At 45.5% G+C, this 9,596-nt stretch overlaps 1 protein-coding gene, 1 long non-coding RNA gene and 1 pseudogene across 3 annotated transcripts; 2 read left to right on the top strand and 1 right to left on the bottom strand.

Annotated features, from left to right (window-relative positions):
* Positions 1–3,171: 3,171 nt before the first annotated feature.
* On the top strand, positions 3,172–4,616 carry LOC125506128. Of its 2 annotated transcripts, none has more exons than XM_048670995.1 (3): positions 3,172–3,460; positions 4,072–4,110; positions 4,278–4,616. In XM_048670995.1, the coding sequence occupies exons 1-3, from the start codon at positions 3,287–3,289 to the stop codon at positions 4,404–4,406; spliced, it is 342 nt and encodes a 113-aa protein (XP_048526952.1). In that variant the 5' UTR covers positions 3,172–3,286; the 3' UTR covers positions 4,407–4,616. The 2 variants fall into 2 exon arrangements, with proteins under 2 accessions (XP_048526952.1, XP_048526953.1); XM_048670996.1 differs by having other exon boundaries at positions 4,202–4,616.
* On the bottom strand, positions 4,416–5,570 carry LOC125506129. The gene is made up of 3 exons (XR_007282590.1): positions 5,158–5,570; positions 4,942–5,077; positions 4,416–4,546 (listed from the first exon to the last, which is right to left on the bottom strand). It is a non-coding gene; the product is annotated as an uncharacterized LOC125506129 (long non-coding RNA).
* Positions 5,571–8,144: 2,574 nt separating this feature from the next.
* On the top strand, positions 8,145–9,280 carry LOC125507454 (annotated as a pseudogene).
* Positions 9,281–9,596: the final 316 nt, after the last annotated feature.

Here is a 9,596-nt window from a genome sequence, read left to right as displayed (position 1 = left end):
TTAAATGAAGTGTTATGTAAAGTAGCGCACGGAGGTGAGGACTCTATGTATTTGTTTTAATGGAAACAGGCGCACAACTTCCTCTCAAGCGGCGCCACAGGATGGCGCCCCAACCACTAGTACTAATTACACGTGCACACATCTTAGTGTCATCCAACGGTTTTTAGGCAAGGTGACCAGGCATCTAGGTGTTCTTTTCTAATATATACAGTTCAGTTTTAAACACTAAGCAAAAAAAATCTGCATTTAATCCTCAAGCACTGATTATTAATGCCCCGAGTAGTAGTTGTGAAGGGGCGTTGGCTATTATTTCCCTCTGGATGTTGCTGGTAGTGCAGCTGCTTGCTACTATTTGTTATGCTGACGAGGGCTGTTTAGATCCAGCATCAGAAAATCGGTTTTAAAAGGATGTTCTTGGAAAACCGGTTTTTCGTAGTTTTGCTTCCCTAGCACAATGCCCAATCTTGACCTTCCGAACGCCCAGCATCAGCCCCTTGCATTCATAGAGAATAGATGCTGCAGTGGTTGCACGGCTTTTCATTGATTGTCATCTCCTCAACCACTTCAAGGAAGTCTGACGGAGCGCGATAGCGTCAGCTGTACTGGCAATAAGAACCTGATCAGGAGGCAATTAGAAGCAGCAACAAATCACCTGCATCGTGTTTGGAAGATGGCTGCCCTCCATCTTCCAAATCACCTGCATCGTGTTTTTCATTTATCACCTTTCCGATGACAAGCTCCTTCCAAACAGATTTTGCCAATGTGGTTCACACGTACTCCCTCCGTTCCAAAATAGATGACATAACTTTGTACTAACTTTAGTAAAAAGTTGGGTCATCTATTTTGGAACAGAGGGAGTAAGAAGTACATGTCGAGTATATTCACCATCCTTACATTCAGAAGCTGAAGCCTTTGTGCAGGGTTTATACAAGGCCCAAGAGCTTGGGATGGGTAAGATCATGATGGAATCAGATGCGATGCAAGTGCAACTGGTCCAAGCTATCAAAACGGCAACGTATGACTTGTCTCCAAATGGAGTGCTCTTTAGGGAGATTAAAGCTTTTGTTTCTTTGAATTTTAGTTCCTTCCAAATTGAACACTGCCCTCGGGCCTGTAATAATGTCGCAGACGCTCTTGCGCTGTTTGGGTCGAAGATGGGGCAGGTAGCCCCAGCCGTATGGCCTGGTGTTGTCCCTACCTTTGCCCAGGTATTTGTGGCCGGTGATCTTGCTCGGCAAGTTGAGTAATGGAATGAAAGTTTCCAGTTCAAAAAAAGAGAGAGAATATATTCAGCATCCTTTCTGCAGACAGGGCGTAGTGCAGAGTTCATCATATGGCTATTGGCCAGAATGCAGAAGCATGGAATTATTCCGTGTAGGCAGCGCCAAGGAGCTTCTCTGTCCATTTTGTGCTGCAACTTTTCACCATGCTGTTGAGTCCCACTCGTTATGCTGTCGAGTGTTGTTCAGAATTTTGGATTCAGTTTAGGAAAATCGGTTTCTTTTTTTTTGCGAGGGAAAATCGGTTTCACAGAGATTGTAGGGGAAAACAGGTTAGTTTTTTATATGTTTTTTTGTATTGTAGTTTCTATTAAGCAACTGTTGTACTGTATATACTCTGGTGAAAAAAAATGATGTTTAAGTGTGCCATAGCGTGGTTGTTGTCTTGAGAACATGGTGGGATAAAAAGTTGTTGCGTTTGAGTGCAATGAAAACATTCAACAAAATCTCTTGTGGCAGTCGATAATCATTGGTTTCCAGGTCGTTACGCTTGGCTGGATTATACAATAATTGGTCTTCCAAATGGTAAATGTGCTTCTGAATTATACTACTCGACCAAAACCACCAGATTTTACACAATTATGCCTTTGCACCAACTAAAACCATTGCAGATGAGGCTATCAAGAGAATCTATACTACTATCAAAAGAGCAAACTAGAGTTATTTTACAACCACCTAAATAAGTGTACACAGAACAATCAAAACCCTCAGATCTAATCCATTTAGTTAAATCTAACAGTATATAATGACCCGATGGTCTGCCAGCCGATTGAACAGCTGTGATTTAATGTTCTGCCGCGCCAGACCATGGTCGCGCACTCCCCCCTGATGACCGATGTGATCCGTAATTTCAGGATCATCCTCAACCTCCCTCCCTTCTAATTCGCACAGATTTGCTCCATCCCCAACCTCCCCGACGCCCTACCGCCTCCTCCCCTCATCGCCGCCCCTCGGCAGCCGTCCGTCCTGCAGGCAGACTCTCGCTGCCGCCCCCGTCTGGTCTACCCGCAGACCCGCCGCTCCCTCCTCGCCGTCCTTCGGTTCTGCCCCTGCCGCCCCTCTCTCTTGCAGCGGAGTAGAAGCGGAAGCGCCGAGAGAAGATCAACCGACGATTCATTGAGCTATCCACTGTCATCCCCGGCTTCGAGAAGGTCGGCTCCTCTTCTTGCACATACCTGCATATCCAATAAAATAATTTTCTTAACTGATTGGCCAACTAAGTACGTTAAGCAGTAGCAGGAAAATCTCAAGGCACTCGAGGACGCAACCTCCAGAGCATCCAGTCCACGGTGCTCATCGGGAAGTTGTGCACAGCCACGCCGGAAGGCGTCGGCGGCTGCTGCCCGCCATCGTCTGCAGCGGCCGTAGCTGGAAGCACGACGCCGACGACCGGGAAAGTGCTGCTGGAGGTAGAGCTCCCCTCTTATTGTTTCCCACATCCCCTTTCTTTCAAAATTCTGAACCCAAAGATACAGATCCACCGACGTTGCGCTCGGTCATGAATATTGCATCCTTGCACACCTGCATCAACAAGATGTCTATAATATCTACCTGCATGCTTAGGCTAGCACTTGTGTACGCCCATGTTGCCGTATGCTTCCAATCGGTTCAGAAAAAATCCATCTTATATGTGCATACCTGTCAGAAAGCATAAATCACTCTGGTGAATCACTTTGGGAGTTCATGGTTGTGCCAAAAATTGGTACCAGATCACAGGTTGTTCGTCCATGATTTTCAAAAAGCAAGTACAAGATCATGGTGTTACTGAAGTGGGAAGACAATTGATCTATAACCCATTTGTGCGTCAAGCCTGCGTCAATGGTGTTTCCAACGATCAACTATCCCCCTCTTTTGTAGTATTGATAAAAACCGTGCTAATGTTGCTACAGTTTCATCACCAAAAAAGAGAATCCAGTTTTGTTAAATTAATTTGTGTAATAATATGTTCATTACTGAACCTGAACAAGGAGTAGACAGATTATAGTTTCTAAAGCTTCTCTGTCGGGATGCATAGGCGAGAAGGACAATTGGAGTCGCCGGCGTCGCTTATGGAGCTCCACACCATTGCCCAGTTGTACAATAGCATGTGCAATCTTCTCCATTCAAGACTAATAAGTGCAAATTGTGAACTCTTTGCCAAACAAGAAGATATGAGGATCAGGCATATAGGCCCCAATAAGGTAAAAAGTCACTTTGGAACCCAGGTGCATTGGAGCCCTATTTTTTGAACTGTGCCAAAATGCTTTTTTGAAGTTTTAAAAAATTCTGAAAACAAATCAACATGTTTATATGAATGTATATTACACATGTGCACATTTTGATGCTGAAATAAGTAACCATGTGAGTTACACAAAAATGACAAAATCGTGGTTTTGGAAAGATGAACAGTGCATGCATTATTCACTATTTGGAAATCACCATTTTGTCATTTTTATATAGGTCGCCTATTTACTTATTTCATCACCAAACTTTACACATGTGTAACATACATCCATATGATCACGTAGAATTTTCTTCAGAATTTTTTGAAACATTAAATGTGATTTTCAAAGTATTTAAAATAAGGTCCTCCAATACACCCGGGTTCCAAAAATCCACTCTCCCAATAAGGTAGCTATATAGTAATTCATGTGTAGTAGTGTGGATTATGGTCACACTTTGTCTAGGACTGCAGATAGCTATGTCAATAAAAATGGTTATTCTGCATATTATCTGAATTTTGAGTAAGGGCTTCATGTATAAGGTATGCAGTAGTTTTGACTTGGGGCACTGATCAGTTCTTCACATGCAGGAACGTGGAGAGATCAATCTGGTCGATTGTAGCCACAAGGTGAGTGGCTTGATCCTTAATTAATCCAGTTAGATTTCATGGATTATTGATTAGTTTTTTAGCAAGCAAATTTTTGTACATCTGATTGTAGGGATACTGCTGTAGTATTTGGGAGAAAGAGTACGTCTGCACCTGATGGTGATATGCCAAAGTTTTGTATTTTCTAGGTAAATTTGCTACATGGGAATATTCCTCAATGGCAAAAATACACCATGATAGTGATAATGATATACGGAGTACATCCTATACTGAACAAGAGCAAGACAGAAAAGAGTAAAAGATTCTCTCCGAAGTAATTACAGATTGCTTCCAGTGATTTTCAATTCCAAGTAATAAAGAATATAAGGTTACAATTCATCACCTGAAAAAACAGATCTTTGTAGTCATAGTAATGTCTTCTCCAATTGACCATACCGAGCCATGGTCCAAATTTTATCTACAATAGGAAACACACGATGATGACATATCAGATATTACAAATCACTATATGAAATGTTTAATTTTTACTTCCCCTTGTAACGTTAGCTTATCTAGCAAATTTCTGTTATTCTGTACATCTGATTGATAAATTTCAAATAGTACAGGAACCATATATCCAGATATAATTAGAGTAGGGATCGACACTAATTAAACCTCTTGACACGCTCATTTGAAAGTCAAGTATGTTTATGCAGCAATGCCTTATTACTCCTACGGAAGATACCATTACTGCAGCTCATAGGAAGAGATATTACACCATCAGTTGAGTTTAGCTAAATCTGCAGTTTTCATTACAATGCATGAATCTTATTTATCTCGCTTCAAATGAACAAACAAGAGAGGATGAAGTACCCATCTTCCAGTCATCTGGCAAGCTACAGTCCAGTGGGTACTGCAGACCTTCTTAGCAAGCATCATCGAGTGCCATTGTATCTTGAATAACACAATTGTACAGGGATCTTGAATAGCACATCAAACAAAGGCACGCCTAATTGAAATTATGGTCACATTAGTACACGGTAAACTGCACAGTACGAATTAAAATTTAAGTGCAAAGATAGCTCATACCAGTGGAGGCATCGAACTGTGCCCATATATTTTTGCGCACCCAGGCCCGCTCCTTGTTGTCTTGTTGCGGGCATCCGCGCTGGGTCGCCCGTGAGCATGCTGAGCTCGAGCGCATCCTTCGGCACTTCGGCGAGCAGATTCGAAGAAGGACGGGGAAGAGCAGGGGCGTGGAAGTCCCGCACCTCCGACGGAGCCTAGCGCTGGGATGCTCCCGTGCATGCCGAGCTCGGGGACCTCCTCCGCCACTTGGGCGGCTGGATTCGACGAAAAGGCGGGGAAGAGAAGGGGTTTGCGAATCTCGAGGTGGCAGTGGGTACGAAGGGGAGGGGTGGCCTGAGGTGACGGGGAGAGGGAGCTGGCGACGACCAAGGAAGAATGGGGAACGACGGGGAGAAATGTTACGGCCGGTGGGATTTTTTTTAGGTGAAGCGGTGGGTGGGTAGATAGGTGACGGTGTGAGGGGCCTAAGTGAGGGAAACGTCTCCCTGTCTATTGATATGGGCCAGAAAATTATCAAAAGTCCGATCAATCCAACCCAGCCGTTCATCTGATGCCGGATGCCTAGCGCTCGGCTGAGTTTCCTTTACCTGCTAATTCACGATTGCGTTCTTGAATCGGAAACCAAGCTAGCTGCTAGGTAGGCAACGAATGAATTATATCAAAAATTAAAGTATTTGTAAAGGTGTAGTTAGATTTCAGTTGACTAAGACTAAGTTGAGTGATATTAGCATGTTTATTTTTTTTAAAAAATCACCTTTTTTATTTGGATTTATGTTTTCTAAATTTAACATGGATATATTTGTCATTTTTCAATTGAGATTCAATAATTATTTTTATCTCTCTAAAAAATCCAATATTTTATTATCCCTCTAAAAATACATGAAGACGGAGGAGGATCTCCTCGATATATATTACCTTTATATGTTAATATAAGACATTTTTTCAGTTTAGTTTACAGAGGGCGTAGTACATAATGTTGTTTAGTTGTTGTTTTTTAAAAAATTATGTAAAAAATTATAATAAAGTTATGTGATCGTGAATTTATTGTGAAGACATGTGTTGTCGGTTGTGTATTACACGCGCACTCTCATTGTTGGGCATGAGACATATTTTGATGGCTCGATAAAAAAATCACTAAAAAATAAGATTTAAAATAGATTTTTTTATAAATTATGATACGTGCGTTGCACGTGCACGCTTACTAGTCACTCGAAAATGATCAAATGACATGAGCCGGTGGTGGCGGGCCTCATCACTGTTGCCGTGTGTTGTGGGCGGCCCACCCCCGACAAGAGATAGAAAAATCAGTAAGAGAGCTGCAGTGGGCGGCCCACCCCCGGCCGCGTCACTGCTGAGCCAGCGGTATCGGCGGGGCAGCGATTCCAGCAGCACGGTATCGATTCTGGGCAGGAGGGAGAAAGAAGGGGAAAGATAGGAGATGGACCGCATGGGATGCTGGGAGGGGTGAAACTTCAGCCCCGTATGAAACTTCCGTCCCCGCGCGGGAGGCTAAGAAGAAAGGTGAAACTTCCATCCTGTATGAAAGGTTGACGGATGGAGTGCGCTCTAAACAAATGCCCACATCCTCCAAATATGAAGGCTCGGAGGCTCGATATGGAACAACCTCTCCATAAATTATGGTGATCCGAGGCAGGATGGTGACTTGCTAGAGTGGCATTCTCGGTCAACATCACCATGCTGGGCTGCTTGCTCACGGCGATATAATTTTTTGACGCAAACAGCAGGAACTCTGCCTTTGCATTATAGAAGAAAGAGAAGTCATTACAAAACCACTAGAGCCTAGCTCAAACACCATACCCACGCACTCAGAACAACATGAAAAAACACCACATCACGGGAAATCTCACATCTATACTACAGTGGTCCTCTTAGTTGCCTCCCAGAATAAATTAACCTCCTCCTTGATGAAAACAGCCAGAGAGATGGCCGTCCGCTCCTTCTGGTCAAAAACCCTCCGGTTTCGCTCCTTCCACAGATTCCACGCGATATACGCGGCCAAAGTAATATCCTCAGATACTTTCTCTTTTTCACCTGTAGCAGAATACAACCTGAATCACCATTCCCCAATCGAGGGTGCCGACGAAATAGCATTGTACATTGCGCTGCTTGTTCTGCTGAACTGGAACCAAACCTCCTTTGCATAGCAGCAGGACAGAGTTAGGTGTTGCGCGGTTTTCTCCTGCTGATCGCACAACCGGCACATGGAATTATGTGACCATATGATGACTCTGCTAGAGTTGCTGTAATGTGTCCCTATATACATATAGTGATGATTTTCCTGTCGGTCAATGTGACTCGATCGCACAATTTAACCTCTCAGTGCACAAACAATTTTTTTCTGTGTCTGCCAATGATTCACCTCCTACAAAGGGCAGAGCGTTGCAACGCAATGCAATGGTGTCTACTCCCGAAGGTGTTTTCATATGGACCCGAAAAAGAAAACCAAAATGAGAGGTGCTTTCATGTGAACGTGAAACAAATGAAAAAAGAAACTTCTTAAGATATGATGATCCTCCCAGGGGAAATAGTAATACCGGAGCTTCTCAGGGCGATTGCAGCCTCGGCTGTGAACTGTATGATCTCATCCCCAAGCTGATCTTGGCCATCCAATTTTCCCAATGCGTCTGGTAAAAACCAACCGGTGGAAAACCTAACGCGCATGCATGTTTCCTCTCGGCTCCGCCCGCCGCCACCCTTTTTCCCGCGTGTCTCTTGCCCCCGATCCCATCCACCTCTGCTCCAGCGCCAGCAACTCCCGCCGTCGAGCTGCAACTCCCTCCTTCTGCTCTAGCGTCACCACCTCCTCGCGCTTCTGGCTCCCCACCCTGCTAGGCGCTAGCGCCAGCGACGGGCGTGCTTCCGATGACACCACCAGGCGGCGGCGCGAAGGAATATAGATAGATAGACGCAGCAAATAAATCTTTTCTCTCGCCAGTCTTCCATCTTACTCCAAGCCCATCTCCACAATGGCGGAGCATTGCAAGATCTCTGTTGCCATGGCATCCGAGGAAAGGTCGTTTGTGCTCAAGGTAAGTGAGTACTCAAGAGCCAAGGCACTACTGAAGAACGGCGAGGCCGTGACCTCTACTCCTTTCAGTGTTGGCGGACACGACTGGGCCTTGAGATATTACCCAAACGGCAACAAGGGTTCTGCCGATTTCATATCTCTTTTTCTAGTATTACTCGAATCTGCCGATGCCAAAGATGTCAAGGCGAAATTCATGCTCTGTGTACTTAATAAGAATGGACAACCGCTGCCTTCATACAGCCGTACGTTCCCTATGGGTACCTTCTCAGGCGAAGGTGATAGCTGGGGTTACCATAACTTCATCAAGAAGGCTGATCTAGAAGGATCACAGCTTCTGAAAGATGACTGTCTCACCATCACGTGCGATGTCACTGTCATAAAGGAGATCCACGGCGAAGAAGAAACAAGGTTCCTCCAAGCGACTTGCACCAACATCTCGGCGACCTCCTCAACAGCAAGGATGCGGCAGACCTGACCTTTCAAGTCGGCGGACAGACACTCTCTGCTCACAGGTGTGTCCTCGCTGCTCGCTCATCCGTCTTCAAGGTGGAGCTCCTTGGCGCTATGAAGGAGAGTTCTGCCGTTAGTCCTATTGAAATTCATGACATGGAAGCTGATGTGTTCAAGTCCTTGCTCCACTTTATATACACCGATTTGGTTCCTTCTGTGCTTGATGTGGTGATAGCCAGCCATCTGCTCGTAGCGGCTGACAGATACAACATCGTCAGGCTGAAGCTGATATGCGAGGAGAAATTGTGTAATCACATTGATTCCAAAATGGTAGCCACCAGTTTGGCTTTAGCATAGCAGCATGGTTTCCATCGTCTCAAAGAGGCTTGTTTGCAGTTCCTTGCCTCTCCTTCCAATTTCAAGGCTATGATGGCAAGCGGCGGTTATCACTACCAGAATTTACCCAATTGCCGACGGCCAAATCTATGCCGACGGCCCCCGTCGGCATCAACAGATCTATCCCGACGGCACAGGTCAGGCCGTCGGCGTAGAAACGCCTTCGGCATACATCCACCTATGCCGACGGGGGCCGTTGGCACAGATGGGCCGTCGGCATCCCAATAAATATGCCTACGGCGGCCGTCGGCATAGAGGCTGTCTTCGGCATATCTGTGTGCCCGACTGCCCGGGCGGCGACATCCTTTGACGGCGTGAAGCCTACGCCGACGGGGCCTAACGGTGGCCGTCGGCATATCTGCCACGTCATCGATCCGCGTGATCTGCCACGTCAACGATCCGAAACGCTCAATGGTCCGTGGGGTGGCATATCTATGCCGACAGCCTTGCCGTCGGCATAGGCTTGGCCCATGGACGGTCCCACGTCATCGATCCGCGCCATATGCCACGTCATCGATCCATGGCTCTACCCTTCTGTGGCTGT

This window comes from Triticum urartu, chromosome 5 (assembly GCF_003073215.2).
Source record: "Triticum urartu cultivar G1812 chromosome 5, Tu2.1, whole genome shotgun sequence".
NCBI lineage: Eukaryota > Viridiplantae > Streptophyta > Magnoliopsida > Poales > Poaceae > Triticum > Triticum urartu.
The sequence above is the reverse complement of the archived record's forward strand: the minus strand, read 5'-3'. Positions and strand labels throughout refer to the sequence as shown.

Coding starts and splice junctions, on each gene's coding strand:
- LOC125506128 (XM_048670995.1), top strand. CDS start 3,287: ATGCATAGGCGAGAAGGACAATTGGAGTCGCCGGCGTCGCTTATGGAG. Junction 3,461..4,071: donor GGCATATAGGCCCCAATAAG/GTAAAAAGTCAC, acceptor CTTCACATGCAG/GAACGTGGAGAGATCAATCT. Junction 4,111..4,277: donor TGGTCGATTGTAGCCACAAG/GTGAGTGGCTTG, acceptor TGTATTTTCTAG/GTAAATTTGCTACATGGGAA.